Consider the following 20,390-nt stretch of genomic DNA (forward strand, 5'->3'; position numbering starts at 1 on the left):
GATATCGACTGTGTGTGCCATACATAGGGTAAATGGGAAGACAAAATATTTAAGTGCCTTTGAAAGGGATATGGTAGTAAGTTCCAGGCGCACAAAGTTTGAGTGTGTCAAGAACTGCAATGCTGCAGGGATTTTCCTGTGCGAATCAAGAATGGTTCAGCCAACTTGACACAACTGTGGAAGCATTGGAGTCAACATGGGCCAGCATCCCTATGGAATGCTTTCGACACCTTGTAGAGTGCATGTCTCGAGGAATTGAGGATGTTCTGAAGGTAAAATGGGGTACAACTCAATATTAGGAATGCGTTCCTAATGTTTTGTTCACTGAGTAAATATATATATATATATGTTGAATAGGGTGGGGCTCAAGCTGCATCCCTGTCTCACCCCATGGCCCTGAGGAATTAAATCTGTGTCTTTATTGCCAATTTTAACTCACACACACACACACACACACACACACACACACACACACACACACACACACACACACACACACACACACACACACACACACACACACACACACACACATTTGTGTTTTTTCAGCAAAACGTATTAACCTATCTGTAATAATCCTTTAAATATGCAGAATAATGAACGTATTTGCTATTAGTGTATTCCTTTTGGAGGCCAACTAAACGGTCTTGTGGACTAAATTTGGACCCAGCTCTTTTTCTCGGCTTGAATGAGCTTTCTGTTGAAGTTTAAAAGTAATAACACTCCTCAACATTTTATGTGACATATTTTGATTGGCTTCAAGGTCCTGTCTACATGTCATACGACAGGCTGTCTGCTGCTGAAAATAAAATATTCTCATCGGGCATAAATGTGACTTACTAAAACCCTTGTTTCAGGTACACGCTGAAGAAATTTCTGGCAACAATGGATATGTTGAACTGTTCTTCTGTGCCAAAAAACTGGATGATAAGGTAAGGGTTTAGGGTCCTTCTCTTGATGGAAATGTCAATATAGTTCATGGGTGAATTTGTGCTTATTGCTGGCTGTTGAACCTCTCTCCTGTGAATGTGATTTCAAGATCTCTTTTTGACATTATCAGTCATTAACCAGACAAAGATTTATACAACGAAGAGGATATGGATTTTCTACACTTATAAACGCAACATTTATTTAGATCCATATGCTTTACACTGTATTTACTGGATGACATGACAACATGCATTTCAGCATTTGTTCTATTAAGTCTGAATTGAACTTGGCTTTCTGTAAATGCTGGTTCCCCGTTGAGACAAGCCTTGTGAGAATGGTGTGTCATGGACCCTTGACAGATAGCCAAAGGAAGATGAGGGTGAGATCAGTGTGAGGTTTGCTTAGTTCAGTGTGTGTGTGTTTTGTGTTGGTGTGTGTCAGTGTGTGTGTAAAGGGTGTTACCGTGTGGTTCTCTGTTTGCAAATAGCCCCTCCACACAAAGCATCCCACAATGGACCACAGGCCCTGAAGCTCTGCAGGTGTCTGTTCTTCCTACAGCAGCAACAAGCCGTACCCGAACGCCTCTGCACTTATCTTCTCTCTCCTCGTCTCTCAACTAATATCTCCGCCTTTCTCCTTCTCTTCCTCCTTTACTCAACATATCTCTCAGGGTCTTCCTCCTTTTCTCTGCATATCTCTCAGGGTCTTCCGCCCTCTCACTTTCTGTGCCTCAAGCAGAAACATACTCTAAGTGATTATCTGCAAAATACCTTTTTTCTCTCTCTCTTTTCCTACCATTCCATTTTTGTCTGCCATTCATGAATTTATGCATTTCAAGTATCCTGGCTCTGAAAGGCTGCCTTGCAATATCCAAAGGACATGATCGACCTGTCCTTTTCGACTCTAAATTCCTGCGCCCTAACACAAGATGAGGAAATCAATCCAACATGGGGCTCTCTGTGCAAAGACAGCAAAGACAGCAGTAGTTTTTCAACAAATGGCTTGACAGAGAAAAGCTATGTAAAATGCATGGTGAGCTCAGATCGAGGGAGTTTGTTGTCGGTAGAGCATTTAGGAGGGTTACGAAAGATATTTGGCAACAGATTTTGGGAGCTGGAGCACTGAGGCACCTACAGTAGAACTGGCACACCCACACAAGGCTCAAGGCAGAAGGTTCATGTCTCAGTCAACAAGACTGGAATAACTCTCTGACATCAATGATTATAGCAGAAATCTTCTTCCTGCCTCTCTATGCTCTCAGAATGCTACCAAGCAAAGGGTGCAATTGGCCTCTGACTCCAGCAGTATTGGAGAAAGTTAACAGGGAGTGGAGGTAAAGTTCTCCTTAGTGTGTATTCATCAGAGCAGAGCCCAGGCTCCGTTAATGCATTTATTAGAGTTAGCAATCCAATAGAAAAAGGGTCATGATGAGCAATTCCATGTGGAAATAAAAACAGATTTCAAATTGCACTGTTTGTGATTTAGACACAAGCAATATTGCTAATGGAATCTTCAGTGTACATTGGAGTCAGGGAAACTCATCAATGGTGGTATGGTGGCTTTAAAACGTTCTTTCTTTTGCTTATTGACATAATTACATTTCAGTTGCCCAACCCTGTCAGCCAACCCTGTATGCTCTTAGAAAAAAGGTTCCAAAAAGTTTATTTTTGGTTTCATGTAGAACCCTCGGTGTAAAAGGTTCTACATGGAACCCTAAACAGTTCTACTTGGAACCAGAAAGAGAGCAGGAGATGGAAAGTGGGAGAGAGGGGGGTGGGAACAGAGAGAGAGAGAGACGTGGGGGGGTCACATCCTCAGGCAGATTAATTGCCAGGCTCCTATCTTTGTATGGAATCTCTCCGTTCAAATGACTTTGAGGATCCCATTACACTGAGAAATATTACTCTAATAGACTATGCACATGATCTATACCACACAGGCTATAAATACTGCCTGCTTCACAATGGTGATCAGCTGTGATGAGGCCCTTTAATATTGTAGTTGATTTACCAGCACAATGGGTGACGGCTCTGACAAAGTACCTTTTCAAAGGTTTGCATTTAAATGTCTTGAATGTTGAACCTTTTGTTTTTAAAAGTACTTGAAAATATATACACTGCTCAAAAAAATAAAGGGAACACTTAAACAACACAATGTAACTCCAAGTCTATCACACTTCTGTGAAATCAAACTGTCCACCGAGGAAGCAACACTGATTGACAATAAATTTCACATGCTGTTGTGCAAATGGAATAGACAACAGGTGGACATTATAGACAATTAGCAAGACACCCCCAATAAAGGAGTGGTTCTGAAGGTGGTGACTACAGACCACTTCTCAGTTCCTATGCTTCCTGGCTGATGTTTTGGTCACTTTTGAATGCTGGCGGTGCTTTCACTCTAGTGGTAGCATGAGACGGAGTCTACAACCCACACAAGTGGCTCAGGTAGTGCAGCTCATCCGGGATGGCACATTACAAGCTGTGGCAAGAAGGTTTGCTGTGTCTGTCAACGTAGTGTCCAGAGCATGGAGGCGCTACCAGGAGACAGGCCAGTACATCAGGAGACGTGGAGGAGGTCGTAGGAGGGCAACAACCCAGCAGCAGGACCGCTACATCCGCCTTTATGCAAGGAGGAGCAGGAGGAGCACTGCCAGAGCCCTGCAAAATGACCTCCAGCAGGCCACAAATGTGCATGTGTCTGCTCAAACGGTCAGAAACAGACTCCATGAGGGTGGTATGAGGGCCCGACGTCCACAGGTGGGGGTTGTGCTTACAGCCCAACACCGTGCAGGACGTTTGGCATTTGCCAGAGAAGATTAGAAAATTTACCACTGGCGCCCTGTGCTCTTCACAGATGAAAGCAGGTTCACACTGAGCACATGTGACAGACGTAACAGTCTGGAGACGCCGTGGAGAACGTTCTGCTGCCTGCAACATTCTCCAGCATGACCGGTTTGGCGGTGGGTCAGTCATGGTGTGGGGTGGTATTTCTTTGGGGGGGCCGCACAGCCCTCCATGTGCTCGCCAGAGGTAGCCTGACTGCCATTAGGTACCGAGATGAGATCCTCAGACCCTTTGTGAGACCATATGCTGGCGCGGTTGGCCCTGGGTTCCTCCTAATGCAAGACAATGCTAGACCTCATGTGGCTGGAGTGTGTCAGCAGTTCCTGCAAGAGGAAGGCATTGATGCTATGGACTGGCCCGCTCGTTCCCCAGACCTGAATCCAATTGAGCACATCTGGGACATCATGTCTCGCTCCATCCACCAACGCCACATTGCACCACAGACTGTCCAGGAGTTGGCGGATGCTTTAGTCCAGGTCTGGGAGGAGATCCCTCAGGAGACCATCCGCCACCTCATCAGGAGCATGCCAAGGCGTTGTAGGGAGGTCATACAGGCATGTGGAGGCCACACACACTACTGAGCCTCATTTTGGCTTGATTTAAGGACATTACATAAACGTTGGATAAGCCTGTAGTGTGGTTTTCCACTTTAATTTTGAGTGTGACTCCAAATCCAGACCTCCATGGGTTGATACATTTGATTTCCATTGATAATTTTTGTGTGATTTTGTTGTCAGCACATTCAACTATGTAAAGAAAAAAGTATTTAATAAAAATATTTCATTCATTCAGATCTAGGATGTGTTATTTTAGTGTTCCCTTTATTTTTTTGAGCAGTGTATATATAATTGTAGATGACTTGCTGTGACAACCACAGTATGAGCAACATGGATCATGCAATGAAATATCCCCCATTTATTTATAATACTGTAATGCTGCCTGAAATGCTGGAGGGCATTATGGAACTTGTAACATTATGGAACTCAGTAGACTGTGCTGGTCAAAGTTAACTTAATTAATGGTGCTGATTATATAATTGGTGAGACCTGTTATTGCTGGACAGGGATTAAATGTTGACAGACAAATGCACTTGTAATGCACGTCAGTCCACAGTGACGCCATTGGCAAGGGGTTGCCGTGACAACGAGATGGGGGGACTACCTCCTTCTTTCCTCCCTGGCTGTCCCTGTGGAGCTGTATCAGGCTAATGCAGCGAGAAATGGGGACATTAAATATCTTGTTTTGTGCCCCCCGCTCACTCTCACACACTTTCTTTCTCCCTCCATTCCTTTCTCTAACACTCTCATACACTACACAATGTACAGAAAGACTGTCTGTTGAGTCCTGAACAATCAATTGACCTAAACAAGCTGTAGTTGCTCTCAGCCTTACCTTGAGACTCTATGTCAAATGACTCTTTCAAGCCCTTTTTCCTGATTTGATTTGTCACAGCAGTGAACAAAACACCACATGCACAGGCAGGGGATAAGCTGTGTCAAATTTAGCATCAGGAGGACCAAGCTAACATTTGTGTGCGTGTGACTTCACTTGTTTGTTATTTGATTGTTTGAGATAAATGACTGTACATTAATGGCTCAACTAGAATTAGTGTATTATGTTTGATTGGTTTGTATATTTGACAGGATCTCTTCAGTAAGTCAGACCCCTTTTTGGAAATATATCGAATCAACGATGATGGGACGGAACAGCTCGTTCACAGAACTGAGGTTAATAGACACATTCATTCCTCCTCTCTGTATCTACCTCTCCTTCTCCATGTGTGGTGAAAGTTACTCATGTCTAATGTGCTCTTGCAGGTAATCAAAAACAACCTGAACCCCGTGTGGGAGCCCTTTAAAGTGTCTCTCATCTCTCTGTGTAGCTGTGATGAGGACAGGAAGCTCAAGGTAAGAAACACAGGAAGTCATAGTGTGATGGTTTAACATTGCTGCTGTGGTATTTATTGATGAATGAATGAATGGAACTGGTGAATGAAGTAACTTACTGGTGAATGAACAGTCAATATCAGAGGGTTCTGTCTGTCACTGTCTGGTTGTGTCACAGTGCCTAGTCTGGGATTACGATTCCAGGGGAAAACACGACTTCATCGGAGAGTTTTATGCCACCTTCAGAGAAATGCAGAAAATTGGCGGTGGAAGCAAGGTCAGTCGAACGGAGAGAGAGTGCTGTCAGTCACTGTTGAAAGTTTGATGTGTGTCACTGATGTCCCACTTGTGACAGACAGAAATGGATGAAAGAAATGTCACGCTGGAGTTCTATGTTGTGCAAGTCATACCGCAGAAGTCATAACTCATTACTATGTTTCTGTATGTATTGTCTACCTCTTGTGTTAAAGGTCACATGGGATTGCATGAATCCAAAGTACAAACTGAAGAAAAAGAACTACAAGAACTCTGGGGTGGTCATCCTCAGTGATCTCAAGGTTAGAGCCAACCGTTACAGCTCCTGCTCAGCAACTCTCCACTATCGAATACATCGAGAATCATCCCCGTCTCTGTGCTATTCAGTTGTACTCTCTCACAACATGTACACATAGTGCTAATTAATGAATATTGCTAATTTTAGAAATGCGATCATCCTCAGTTTACTGTCCACCCCCGCTACCCATTTCTGTAAATGACTACATCTGTGGGTGGCTGTCACCGTGCTTTCCCCCTATGTTTTTAGTTTGCAGGTCTTTTAAAAAAAAAAAAAAAAATTAAATTGGTGTAGCTGTTGGTGTCTCAGGCCTCTCATTTTGATTATTTCATTTTGGATGAATTAGTTTACTGCGCCCCAGCTCATGTGATTGCTGCTGTGTCTCAGTTTGAATCCTCTGCCGCCCCCACTGGGTGTGTGATCTCTAACTGGCATGGAGAGAGCACACTGCACATCACAGAGCTGCTGCCTTCAGACTAAATGAAATCATCACCATTCTCCATGTTCATGCTTACTACATAATACTTGTTTTCTAAACAGTGCATAGCTACTGAGATGTGGTTGAATAATAGTTTTAAAATACATACTTGTTCTTTTGTAAATGGAACAGCCATTGGTTAAAACTGGAATCCATCTGAAAACATTGAGTACTCCACCAAGTCCGAACTCCCCACCCTCTGGGGTTTAGTTTAAAAGCTTCTTCTCTGTTCTGCAGCTTCACAGAGTGTATTCCTTCCTGGACTACATCATGGGAGGATGCCAAATCCACTTTACAGTAAGTTGAGTAGCCAATGCGTGCACTAGCATATTATCATCACTTAGCAGCATGGTACAATGCTATGCTAACCTTCAAATGTGTACAATCCACTGACTGCCTACACATTCTATACATATGCCTTTGTTAAGGTAATGGAATAGACAATAAGCTTCGTATTCTAACCTGCCTGTGAGATTTAAACCAGTGATCCATTTCCAGGCTATGTGCTGTCATCAAGGCCAGTGTTTTGATTAAATGCTACATTCTTTAAGTGTGAAACATTACATTCTGCATTTTTTAAACTAATGGAACATTACCTTGCTGACTGGCATTTTCCGATGTGTCCGGGTGCTTTTCTAACTGAAGACTAGCTCCTTAGAAGGATAACTGAGGCAATAATGAATATTCATTTAGGGGAACTGCTATGTTAGGAGCACTGCTTCATTGTTGCATAGACAGCCTTAGGTATCACTTTCCACAGATGAAGAACACTATAGAAGTCCTTTGAAAATGCACTAATGATTCAAACAAAAATACCTGCAGAATATTTGTATGATCATTTCCCTTGTTGAGAAGCTCTGCAGTTCTCCTTGTGCTCATATCTTTAGCACTGCTGACGTCAAAGAAGTGAAATATCTCTGTTCTTGGCTGCTCCTTCTTACATGCCCTCAACGCATCCTGCACATATGTTGGTCGTATAAATTGCTCTGAGAACATCTGCGCAATGACTGGACATAAAAAATTGAAATTTAACAGACGGCTTCAGCAATGTTCATTTACATATTTTAGATATTTTTTCACCATATACTATACAGATTCATTTGCGTAAGCAGTTATGCTTGAGGACATGATTGCAATGATATTACAGTATTTAAGGCTATGAGGCTGCTCCCGGGTTGAAAAGTCAAGTCACTCAAAGACGCAGGCTCCAGACACTTACACAATGCAAGTCAGTTGATTTGTCATAATCGTCCTCTATAGGAACACCAGTTTAACAGAGCACTGTACAGAATAGCCTTCTTCAACACAACCTTCATTGACAGGTAGACTCTAGGTCCAGTGTTTTATGGTGTTTGGTTTGTTTACAGTCTTCTATGAATCTGTAATTGCTCTAGGTGGCCATTGACTTCACAGCCTCCAACGGAGACCCACGGAACAGCTGCTCCCTACACTACATCAACCCGTACCAGCCCAACGAGTATCTGAAGGCTTTGATAGCAGTGGGGGAGATCTGTCAGGATTATGACAGGTCAGTCAGCACCATGCCTCTCTGCCCGCCCAGCCTCTCATCCTGATCTCTATCTGTGGGGCTGCTCTCTGTACGTCTATCAATGGGAAATGTAACATTTTACATTCCATTCGGTAGATGTCTCATAATGTACCGAGCCAGTGGTTCTACTTCATCTAATTCCCAGCTATGAGGAGATAATGGAAATCGTGGAATGCTGAAATAGAATAGAATTCTGAGGATTCTTTCAACTACTCACTGAAGCATGAGTTGGAAAATGAGTGACAGAGTTAAACAATGATAAGGCCTCGATTCAATCAGATCCAGTGATAACTCAAGTTGTTTGGGCGGTGTTGAAGGTGTAACTGCGGTATGAATCCGCAAATTGGTGAGTGGCTGTTCTTGTGTGTTTAAAAATCACTCCCTTCCTATTATCCCTACCGCGTTAGTTCAAAACTGCGATAGAAAGTGTGCATGTTTTCATGTTAATTTGGATGGGGATAGGCTATCAGTCTAATCGAGGTGTAGACAACATAACATCACACGTTCGAGTGTCTGAAATTGTAATGCGACTGCATGAACTTCTTACATGGCTGCATGGGATTTGTCGGATATAAAGTCGGGTGTGGTTTTGCTGCATCCAATGGCAGTGTCCGACATAAGGTAAGGCAAGGAACCGCTTGTGGATTTGACACCACCAAAGCAACCGCTACGCTGATAGAATCTAACACAGTCAGCCACTTGATGTCATACATTTCCTCCATGTAATCTAAGACTTTTGCCAGATAATACGAAACTGCAACAACAAAAAACAATTTAATTCATGCGTTAAAATGACTAAGGTCCACCTGCAATTATCATGCCCACTGCCATCACTTTCATTAAGTCCTTATATTTCCACCTTACTAGGAGGAAATTAGAACAAACAAATTGCTTTACACAGACATTGGCAATGCATGAGGAGGCCCTGGGGAAATCTCAGATGAAGTTGCTTGGAGGCAGAATCAGCGTTTGAGTTGAGGCTGGTCTGCTTAGTTACTGCTGCCGCTGCCTTTTCTGCAGCCGTTGTTGGAATGTGCACAAAGTGAGATGGTTCCAAGTGCAGTAAGACAGCAAGTCTTGTTCCATCCGTGGCGGCAGGTGCAGAGGATAGGACACCCATCCTGGTGTAGTGGCACAGCAGGATGAGCAGAGTCAGGGAGGGACAGCAGCAGGATGGGCAGAGGAGAGGCAGCAGCAGAGCCATGGTGAGATGGCAGAAGGATGCACAGGGCCCTCAAGGGTTTGAAGGGTTTGGGGAGATAATGGTTTCAATGGCTAGGGATATTATAATTTGTGTGTGTGGTCACATTACTCTCTGTATACAGTATTTGTTAAGGATATGTAATTGACTGGGATTATAGTTACACTTCTAACTTCTAAATGACTAATTCAATATTTATTCCATATACACCAGAGTTATCGGGGGCAGTCTTGTCAGACTCTGGTTAATTAGTAACACATTATTTCGAATTTGGTCTCTTGTCTGTCGGCACAGAGCCAAATTAGGATTTACACTGAGTCATGCCAGTGTTGGCTCCTCCTGTTGAATGTGTGGAGAACGTTGGCTGCCTAATTAATAAAGTACAAGAGATAACTCTAGAACAGCAGAAGACCTGTTGGAGAGACACAGACTCTAGCTACCTGGAAAAGAGATGTGTAGGTAGCTAACTCAGTTTGGTGTTGGGTGTCACAAACATGCCTTTAAGTGTTACGCCTACGTTACATATTGTGGGTTATCTCCTCCCACGCCAGGCTGTTATTCAGGTGCACAACGTGGGCATGCAGGCCTCTTGTGGGGAACATCAGGTGATGTGTGATCACATTTACAGAGTAGGAGCTGGATTAGGAGCCGGGGAACCTTTTGCTCTGTGTGGGAAGTGGCTGGTTCTCCTACTGAGAGGGGAACGGGGCTCAGTGAAGACACCCGCCTGCAAGATCCGCTCTCACACCATGTCACGTGGAAGTGAGGTGCCACCACGGAGCCCACATGTTTGTGCCATCCTCATTAACAGGCCTGGGAACAACTTCACATCTGGCTCTCCCACTCTCCTTACTGGTGTCATGTTGAAATATAGCTGTCTACCGGGGTGGTAATCCTCCAGAGCATAGCAGTCTCTACTTGGGATGTATCACTTAATGCAGACATGTGTTGCTTAAGAAAACACTTGAGGAAAGACACTTAGTACAGGCACGTGCTGCTTAAGAAAACACTTGAGGCAGACCATTACTCCACACACACTGAACCAACCTGTAGGTTGTAATGTTTAATCCAGGCTCAATTGGAAAAAGGCATAAGAATCCTAAAACGTTGAGCACAATCAAAGAGAATATGTATACCACTACACAGAAAGGCCACTTCCCAGAGAATGTCTACTTTATCTGAAAAAAACAATAGTCAGACTTGAAAGCCAGTTTCTTTCACTCTCTGTCTGTGCTCGGTACTTGTGGCACCTCTACATTTTCTCAAACACCAGGTTCTATTCTCACAAAGTATTACACTGACGGATAGAACAGAGTAGGAGCTGGATTAGGAGCCGGGGAACCTTTTGCTCTGTGTGGGAAGTGGCTGGTTCTCCTACTGAGAGGGGAACGGGGCTCAGTGAAGACACCCGCCTGCAAGATCCGCTCTCACACCATGTCACGTGGAAGTGAGGTGCCACCACGGAGCCCACATGTTTGTGCCATCCTCATTAACAGGCCTGGGAACAACATCACATCTGGCTCTCCCACTCTCCTTACTGGTGTCATGTTGAAATATAGCTGTCTACCGGGGTGGTAATCCTCCAGAGCATAGCAGTCTCTACTTGGGATGTATCACTTAATGCAGACATGTGTTGCTTAAGAAAACACTTGAGGAAAGACACTTAGTACAGACACGTGCTGCTTAAGAAAACACTTGAGGAAAGACACTTAGTACAGGCACGTGCTGCTTAAGAAAACACTTGAGGAAAGACACTTAGTACAGGCACGTGCTGCTTAAGAAAACACTTGAGGCAGACCATTACTCCACACACACTGAACCAACCAAAATAGTCAGACTTGAAAGCCAGTTTCTTTCACTCTCTGTCTGTGCTCGGTACTTGTGGCACCTCTACATTTTCTCAAACACCAGGTTCTATTCCCACAAAGTATTACACTGACGGATAGAACAGAGAAGTGCCAAGCATCAGAACTAAGTAGCAGTAGCTCCAGCGGAAGTATTTGTACAGCCTCTTCTCTTGATACTTCAGGAGCTATGGAACATGTGTCAGAGGAGAAAATTCAGATAAAAATAAAAAAAAATCGCTGAGGCAACTTTTGAGAAGCTGTTTCAGGTCCATCACGCAGTCATTGTAATGAGTTTCTGTTTGGACAAAACACAGCAGACTAGATGGAATAGAAAGATACAAGAACAGCAGTATGTCAAAGATGGCTATTCAAGGCAGAGATAGACATGAGTGGTTTGAATTGTATTATAGAACTTTAAACGGGCTTTGCCACTGCCGAGCAGAGAGAATGTTGTAGGCTCATTTCTCATTTGCCCATTGTGATGGATCTCCCTTGTATTACATACAATAATTAACAAAACTTCCCACCCAACCTGACCCTGCATGCAGTTTAGTCACTCATTTGTCATGATTTGCTGTCAGAGAAAATGTGTTTTTGGCGCGTTGTGTTGCAGCCAATTTTGTTCTCGTACACCTCCATAGCCCCTGCAGGTTATTCCTGTCCTTTCTCCTGGATAGCTCTGTCCTGTGGGATTCATTTAAAGCAGGATTAGCCATTTACAGAATCTGCTTAAATCTCCCGATGGAGGGTGGTGGGAGAGAGAAGGTCCACTTTCCCCTCTTTCTTCATCTGAGGATTAAGGAGTTGAGGATTAAGGAGATTAAGGACCAAAGTGTTGATGGAGAGAACAAAGAGAGCATTTCAATAACTCAACTGGGGGCAGAGAGAGAAATCACGTCTGCTGCTTTCCTGCATTGATCCTAGCTGTTTTACCAGCTCTCTTTTCCCTGGGTTGATGGAGAGATGGGGCCTTGAGATTCTGTGCTTAGAGGGATGTCTGTGTGGACAGAATGGAGTCTGTGTCAAAATCAAATTGTATTTGTCACATACACATTGTTAGCAGATATTAATGCGAGTGTAGTGAAATGCTTGTCCTTCTAGTTCCGATAGTGCAGCAATATCTAACAGTTTCCCAACAATGACCTAATACACACAAATCTAAAGGGGTGAATGAGAATATGTAAATGTATAGATGAGCGATAGCCGAGCAGCATAGGCCAGGTGCAATAGGTGGTATAAAATACAGTATATACACATATGATATGAGTAATGTAAGATATGTTAACATTATTAATGTGGCATTGTTTAATGTGACTAGTGATCCATTTATTTAAGTGGCCAGTGATTGGGTCTCAATGTTGGCAGCAGCCTCTCTGAGTTACTGATTGCTGTTTAGCGGTCTGATTGTCTTGAGATAGAAGCTGTTTTTTATTCTCTCGATCCCATCTTTTCAGCACCTGTACTGACCTAGCCTTCTGGATGGTAGTGGTGGGAACAGGAAGTTGCTCGGGTGGTTGATGTCCTTGATGATCTTTTTGGCTTTTCTGTGACATCGGGTCATGGAGGGCAGGTAGTTTGCCCCCGGTGATGCGTTGTGCAGACCGCACCACCCTCTGGAGAGCCTTGTGGTTGAGGGCAGAGCAGTTTGCCGTACCAGGCGGTGATACAGCCCGACAGGATGCTCTCGATTGTGCATCTGTAAAAGTTTGTCAGGGTTTTGGGTGACAAGCCACATTTCTTCAGCCTCCTGAGGTTGAAGAGGCGTTGTTGCGTCTTCTTCACCACACTGTCTGTGTGGGTGGACCACTTCAGTTTGTCTGTGATGTGTATGCCGAGGAACTTTAAACTTTCCACCTTCTCCACTGCTGTCCCTACAATGTGGATAGGGGGCTGCTCCCTCTGCTGTTTCCTGAAGTCCATGATCATCTCCTTTGTTTTGTTGATGTTGAGTGAGATGTTGTTTTCTTGACACCACACTCCGAGGGCCCTTACCTCCTCCCTGTAAACCACTAAACAGAAAATACTCACCCACAACTCAAAATGGGAAAGCAGGCTACATAAGTATGGTTCTCAATCAGAGACAACGATTACCAGCTGCCTCTGATTGGGAACCATACCACGCCAAACACATAGAGATAGAAAACATAGAACACAAAACATAGAATGCCCACCCCAACTCACGCCCTGACCAAACTAAAATAGAGACATAAGAAAGGAACTAAGGTCAGGACATGACAATTACTATGTTTAGCACAGAGATGATCATTCTTAATTCCCAAGGGCAGATGATGAGACCAGAAGGGTTTTATCATCTGTTTTTCCATTACTTTGCCTTTAATGTGCTGGAGAACGTATCAATCAGCCAGCGAATTAAAGTTCAGAGTAAAGGGAAAGCTTTAGTTGTCTCTAATGAAGGCTTACAGGCAAATCTTCAATTGAATGCTTATTACTTCCTGCTTTAGTGTTCCCAGCCCATGTCATCACTCTCGCCCCTTCCTGCTGCAGTAAATAAATTAAAACAGCTCCTTTCAAATGCTGATGGATGAAACCAAGATGTTATTATGGAGATGTTCATTCAGATTGCCACGGTGCTCGAGAATCCACTTTTTTTTCTGCATGAAAAATGTCCTGATAGCAGAGACAAAATCATGCATTTAGGCAGTATTACTAATGTGATGGAAAAGAAGCTAACACAGCCCAGCACACATGTTCACAGCGCCATGGATTGGAGAGTGGTAGATACAGCTCTCGTTCTCTGAGGGAATGTGTGTGTCTCACTAATCATTCCATCTCACATTTGAATCCTGTCTTCAACCCTCTCTTTTTGCCGTTACATTATGAGGACTCCTGTTTTGTCTCTTGTCTCAGCTCGCATACTGCTCAGTGAGCCCCACAGCATACCATGTGATCAGATCTACTGTATGTCTAGTGGTATTTCCCAGCAGGCATTGCTTCTGTCCTACTGTGTCTTACACTCTCATTCTCCCTCACAGTTCCTGCCTTCATTCCTCTAGTGCAGTGCTCTCCTGCCCTCCTGACAAAGAGTAATGCATTCAATATGGCAGAGCATATTGTACTACATCAGCTCATCATATTAGAATGATACCGATAATGATGTGGGGAATACAGCCATTGCGACGGCACAATAACCACTTGGTGGCGGATAGTAACATAACCTCACCCCATAGGTGCAAACTGACAGCTGGAACACAGACGCAATTCTTAAATTGTCATTTGAGTGTCCTAACTGATTGAATTGTAAACAAGACTTAAAAGGAGTGATTTGCAGTGTAGTTTTTCCTGTGTGGAAGAGATCAATTACAATAATGTTCACGACAAGTATCTTCCATTTGATCAGTGACAGTGTGTTCTCTATTGTAACAGTGACAACAGTATTATTGGATGATTGATTTACTCTACTTTACATTTTAGTGACAAAAGATTTTCCGCCTTGGGATTTGGTGCCAGAATTCCACCCAATTACGAGGTGAGTATTATCTTGTTTAGTTGTTATAATCTTTCCCCCGCTGCTTATTTTCCATCTCTTTCTTGGTATTTTCCCATGCCGTAAGTCTATATTGAATGGCTGATTGCCCTATTTCCTGACACCATTCGTCACTGTCAATGTCTCACATTTCAAATTCATAATTGAGTTTATTTTTATTCACAAGACCCTTCTCTGGAAATACCTGTCCCTGAGAAAATAACATGCTCTGAGGAAATTAAAATAATGGCAAGCAGGCAGTGTGGCGCAAGGCTCCTTGGTGTTGATGGCCACTTGACATAAGGTTTCAGGAGCGAGAGAGGGGCGTTGTTTTAACAGATTTGCCATGGAGAACAGCGACTCCGCTGTTGTTTTAACTAGCACCCTGGGGAGAGGGTTTGAAGTGCCGCGCGCGCACACACACACACCGCTCGCTTTCAGACACAGACTGCTTCCAGAGATAGAGAGTCACATTACAGGCACACTGAATTACTGGCAGGTCAACAGACAGAGAAAAGAGAAAAGAAGGCGATCAGGATCTGCTTCTGTTCTGTGCATTGGCTTTTAAATAGACTTGACTACTGTAAGTTCTGTAATTATGGCTTAATGTCATCTGTCTTGTCAAAGGTACATACACTGGACCTAAAAGACTGTTGTTTTGATTGGATAGAAAAATGCCACATCTGAACTATTTCTGTACCCCAGGCTGCTAAAATGCTACAAAACCAAATCGGTAAATTCAGCAATAGTACAAGAGCCCAAAGCTGTTGTATTTACCCAAAATAGTAAACGCTTTCAAAGGGCTGTGAGGCTGTGGCTTTGTTCAATAAGATAACTGGACCACTTAATATCAGGAACATGATCATTCTCATATTCAAAGTAAGCTTTATGTCGACTTATGGTCCTATATTTTAATTTATTCCAAAGCTACTTCAGACATTCAAAAGATTGTACAATGTGGACTGACATAAATGAGTGTCCTTGAAGACCCCAGTTGTATTTACATTGAGGCATAGGGATTTTGTGTCTACACTCATTTCCAGTACAACCGTGTGTGACTTTTTAAAATTTCCCAACAAACAGGTGTCCCATGACTTTGCCATCAATTTCAACCCAGAGGACGATGAATGTGAAGGTAAGAGAGATGAAGCCTCCTCTGGGTACCTTATACTTCTGAACATCTCAGCAGCTCTGCCCAACCCTCCATCAATCTCTACTGCTGACATTTTACAATGAAAAATTGGCATAGAAGATAACATGTGGAGCTTGAGTGCTTTTCCCGCTCTCAGAACCCATCTTTAATGGACACAGAGCCCTACAAATTCACATTTCCAGTAATACTTTGATCCTTAGTTATTTTACTCCAGCCCACCTGTCTCTCTCCCTTCCTCCCTCCGTCCCTCAATGTGCTACTTCAAGGTGTGTACCCACAGTAGAACGTGTGTGTGTGTGTGTGTGTGTGTGTGTGTGTGTGTGTGTGTGTGTGTGTGTGTGTGTGTGTGTGTGTGTGTGTGTGTGTGTGTGTGTGTGTGTGTGTGTGTGTGTGTGTGTGTGTGTTCAGAGATTCAGGGGGTGGTGGAGGCCTACCAGAACTGCCTGCCTAAGATCCAGCTGTATGGCCCCACCAACGTCTCTCCCATCATCAGCAGGATAGCCAAGCTGTCAGCAGGAGAGGAGACCATCAAAGATGCCTCAGTAAGTGTCCCTTTACTGCTGTAATGGAGTGATGTACAGTACAGGCCTGCATGATATGGAGAAAAATACAAATATCCATAACTGATATCCCACCCATTGAGCCTCCATGGATGAGCTGTCTCAGGCTCAGCTCAGCTTTTACCTAATTAATACCAGTCAGCCAAGACAGACCATGTAGGTGTATGATTGAGTGTAGAAATGAAAAACATAATAGTGATGTCATTCACTATTAAATGTTTTTGTCTAATTAAGTGATTATGTCTCTAGAAGCCGGTGTTTGGAGGAAATTGGCACTGTTGTTGTTAGTCTCAGGCCGGCAAACCATGCCAATATATCCTCCAAACACCGTATTTGAGGGAATTATCACTTTTATACAACGGGATACCAACAAAATAAAATAATGATTGACATATTTCCATTAAAAACCTTATTTAGATACATTTATTCATACTACTTCCACAAGATATTGTCCAAATCGTCAAATCTAGGATTGCTGCCCAAGCCGGCTGGCTGGTTTGCTGGAGACACGACCCAGTTAAGTCTTTTTATCTATGTACCTTTGTTCTAAATGTTCCGTTGTCATGCTGGCTGGCAACGTTCCTATACCCTTATCTTTATATAGCCAACTTGGGCTAACACAGTCACATCAAACAGTGCAGCCAGAATAACAGAAAAGTAGCTGCATTTGTGTTTGTTTAAACTGTTTTCTAATGACAGTTATTTGGATACATCCATAACAATGAGCTAATGATGAGCTATTTCGCCTGGCATAGAACATTTGCTCTCTCACCAGTAAACTGTTTGGAGCAGCTAGCCAATGACACAGCTAAAACAATTACTTCAAACTGAAGCTGGAAAGACCGCAAACTAGCTGCACTTTGTTTAGTTTGACCTGTTTTTCTATGGACATTTGTTTGTATATATCCATAAAAACTATGCTGATTTATGATTTCAACTGGCTGAGAAAAGCTGCCTGTCTGTCTCATCCTGACTCCCGAGTCCCGACACGTTGATTACAATCGAACAGCTGGAGATCGAATTTCAACATTGAAACAATGTTACAAATATCAAAGAGACTGACAGCAAGGTTTATACAAATCTCTGCTGTTGAAAACCAAATACTTGTCTAAAAGAAATGGGAGATCAAGTTTATAAATTGTCTGGTTGGGCTGATGAGACAGTGGATTGCGCAGTGAGATGGAAGAGTAAAATAGGCATTTCATAGCCTTAGCCGGTGCTAACTTGTGGAATAGACACTGTCTGGAACACGGTTTTAACCAATCAGCATCCAGGATTAGACCAATCCATTATATAAATCTGTTATAATTTATTGAGGTTCTGCATAAGAACCTTTTTAAAATCTCTCAATGAAACGCTGCACAGATTGAGTTAACAAGAATGCCCAAGGCCTTTAATATCAATGCGTTCCTACATTAGTTTGCCCTCAGGCTATTCCCATTACATTCTAAACACTTTTCCATCATTCTGGCCATTTCTTCTGCTTTGTCCTTGTACTGATCTTCATTTATTATTCAATCATCCCTTCTTCTGATCAGTAAATGAGACCAAAGGATCAATGCAAAGAGAATTCAGGACATGAGTTAAAACTGCACTTGAATCCCTAGGGACTCATGGGACATCTGAGAGGAGAATACAAGGGAATACACTCATAGACCTCATATGTCAAATCCATTGGCAAATGTAGGATACATGTAGATGTTGAGGATTTTCTCATTCATATTGATATCCTGCAGGGAAGGAGAGCGGTGTTGATGGGACTAGAGATGAATACATTATTACTTTTCTCAGTGTTTCTCAGTGGGAGCAGTCAGATTTCAGAGGATGACGTGTTACACACAGACAAACCAAGGGCACTGAAGTGTGTGGTGACAAAAGGTCAACACGCAACCGCAACCCTCTCCTCTTTCCTCTCTCCTCCAGCGTTACCACATCCTGCTGATCCTCACGGACGGCGTGGTGACAGACATGGCAGACACACGCGAGGCCATCGTGCGCGCCTCCTACCATCCCCTGTCCATCATTATCGTTGGCGTGGGCAATGCAGACTTCACAGACATGCAGATCCTGGACGGGGATGACGGGGTGCTGCGCTCACCCAAAGGAGAGCCCGTCCTCCGAGACATTGTGCAGTTTGTGCCCTTCAGAGACTTCAAAACAGTCAGTATTGCCCTCCTTCCCTTCCGTTGTCTATACCTCCATCCCTCCAACTTCCCTACCTCCCTCTACTCTGCTATGCCACAGTCATATTCCAACCAAGCCAAAAGAACAGAGGTGTGGGTCTCAAAAGGTCTCAGAAACTGCACTACTTTTTATAATAGCGATGCTGAAGGCCATTAAGTCTCCCAATGTGACCTCCAAAGGGGGGGTAATAGCATTACCCTCCATGGGGCTTTGAAGACATGCTAACAGCCAGGCAGCCTATCTTTTGCTGGCCTTGCCAGTGCTACAGATGGAAAAGTTTCAGAAAACCCTCCTAAGAAAAATACATGTTGTCACCAGGAAAGAAAATCCATTAATTTCGAAAAGTAATGATGAAAAATGCAAAAATACCTCCAAAAGCTTGATGCGATTTGTCTGTATGCTCCCCAAAGCTCTCTTTCATTTTGACCGCTGCCCAAACAACGGAAAACACAAATCACTCTTTACATTCTTCCTTTTGTTAGGTTAAAACACAATTTGCCCAGAGTTTCATTGGATTTAGGTGCCACTGAAAATGATTGCTTTAACCGTTTGGGGTCTTGTGCCAGAACTGTCCAGACTACAGCTGTGTTCTATTTTTCACAGGCCTCGCCCGCTGCCTTAGCCAAATGTGTCCTGGCGGAAGTGCCCAACCAAGTGGTGGAGTACTACAGTCACAAGGCCATCTGCCCCATGCCGCCTGTCCCATCATGTGACTCTCCCACCTCCCTTGCCAACACCCCTACAGAATCACTGCCAGCAGTGGGGACCACGGCCTGACTACATCTCTGTCCAGCAGAGAGAGCGAGAGAGAGGGTGCATATCGCTGCTCTGGACCAAGAACCATGGTCATTAATATTAGTGTTGTTATCATTCCTTTTTCATTCGTACAGCGTTCACACACAGACTAGAAACTGAAACCTTTGGATTGTTTTCTCTCTCCGTTCGGATCATGTCCCTCTGCCTGGCTGTGCATCCATCTGCCTGTTCAGCATGATGCTGGAGCCTTCGTCCTCTTCCTCCTGTTTTGGGGATGCATGCAGGTGAATCCCTCCCAGAGTTGATCAACTATGGTCACATGCTCTCTGTCACCTTCTACCCTGATACTGGCACCTCGGCCCTCAGTTGATTTTTCTATGACTTCTAAGGTTCTCCAAGGCGTCAGTCTGCTTCTCCTCTGTGTCCATTTTGCTCTGCTGTGTCTCTCTAAGTCTGACTGCCCATCACTGGTATTGTCGGAAGAGCCTGTCAAATGAAGGGAGGGGGGGGGGGGATCTAAACATATCAAACCACATGAGTCTTTCAATTATGTGGAAAGAAATTTAGGTAAAACTTTATTTTACTATTCCAACACGATACCTGCACAGAAAAGGTAGTCATATACAGTACCAGTCAAAAGTTTGGACACATCTACTCATTCAAGGGTTTTTCTTTATTTTTACTGTTTTCTACATTATAGAATGATAGTGAAGACATTGAAACTATAAAATAACACATGGAATCATGTAGTAATCAAAAAAGTGTTAAACAAATCCAAATATATTTTATATTCTTCAAAGTGGCCACCCTTTGCCTTGATGATAGCTTAGAACACACTTGGCATTCTCTCAACCAGCTTCATGAGGTGGTCACCTGGAATGTATTTCAATTAACAGGTGTGCCTTGTTAATTTGTGGAATTTCTTTCCTTAATGAGCTAAAAAGTTGTGTTTTGAAAAGGTAG

General features: G+C 43.4%; 1 protein-coding gene across 2 annotated transcripts in view; it reads left to right on the plus strand.

Annotated features, from left to right (window-relative positions):
* LOC118362852 (copine-7-like) overlaps positions 1-19,936 on the plus strand; it is a 35,794-nt gene extending 15,858 nt beyond the window's left edge. For both annotated transcript variants that reach the window (XM_052481600.1, XM_052481601.1), the window contains exons 5-16: positions 858-932; positions 5,420-5,503; positions 5,594-5,683; positions 5,841-5,939; positions 6,133-6,219; positions 6,931-6,990; positions 8,088-8,221; positions 14,723-14,777; positions 15,858-15,909; positions 16,336-16,469; positions 18,411-18,647; positions 19,275-19,936. In XM_052481600.1, coding sequence (XP_052337560.1) covers positions 858-932; positions 5,420-5,503; positions 5,594-5,683; positions 5,841-5,939; positions 6,133-6,219; positions 6,931-6,990; positions 8,088-8,221; positions 14,723-14,777; positions 15,858-15,909; positions 16,336-16,469; positions 18,411-18,647; positions 19,275-19,448 — 1,281 coding nt within the window. In that variant the 3' untranslated portion in view covers positions 19,449-19,936. The remainder of the gene's footprint in view (positions 1-857; positions 933-5,419; positions 5,504-5,593; positions 5,684-5,840; positions 5,940-6,132; positions 6,220-6,930; positions 6,991-8,087; positions 8,222-14,722; positions 14,778-15,857; positions 15,910-16,335; positions 16,470-18,410; positions 18,648-19,274) is intronic.
* The last annotated feature ends 454 nt before the right edge of the window (positions 19,937-20,390 follow it).

The sequence above is a fragment of the Oncorhynchus keta genome, chromosome 2, assembly GCF_023373465.1.
Source record: "Oncorhynchus keta strain PuntledgeMale-10-30-2019 chromosome 2, Oket_V2, whole genome shotgun sequence".
Classification (NCBI taxonomy): Eukaryota; Metazoa; Chordata; class Actinopteri; order Salmoniformes; family Salmonidae; genus Oncorhynchus; species Oncorhynchus keta.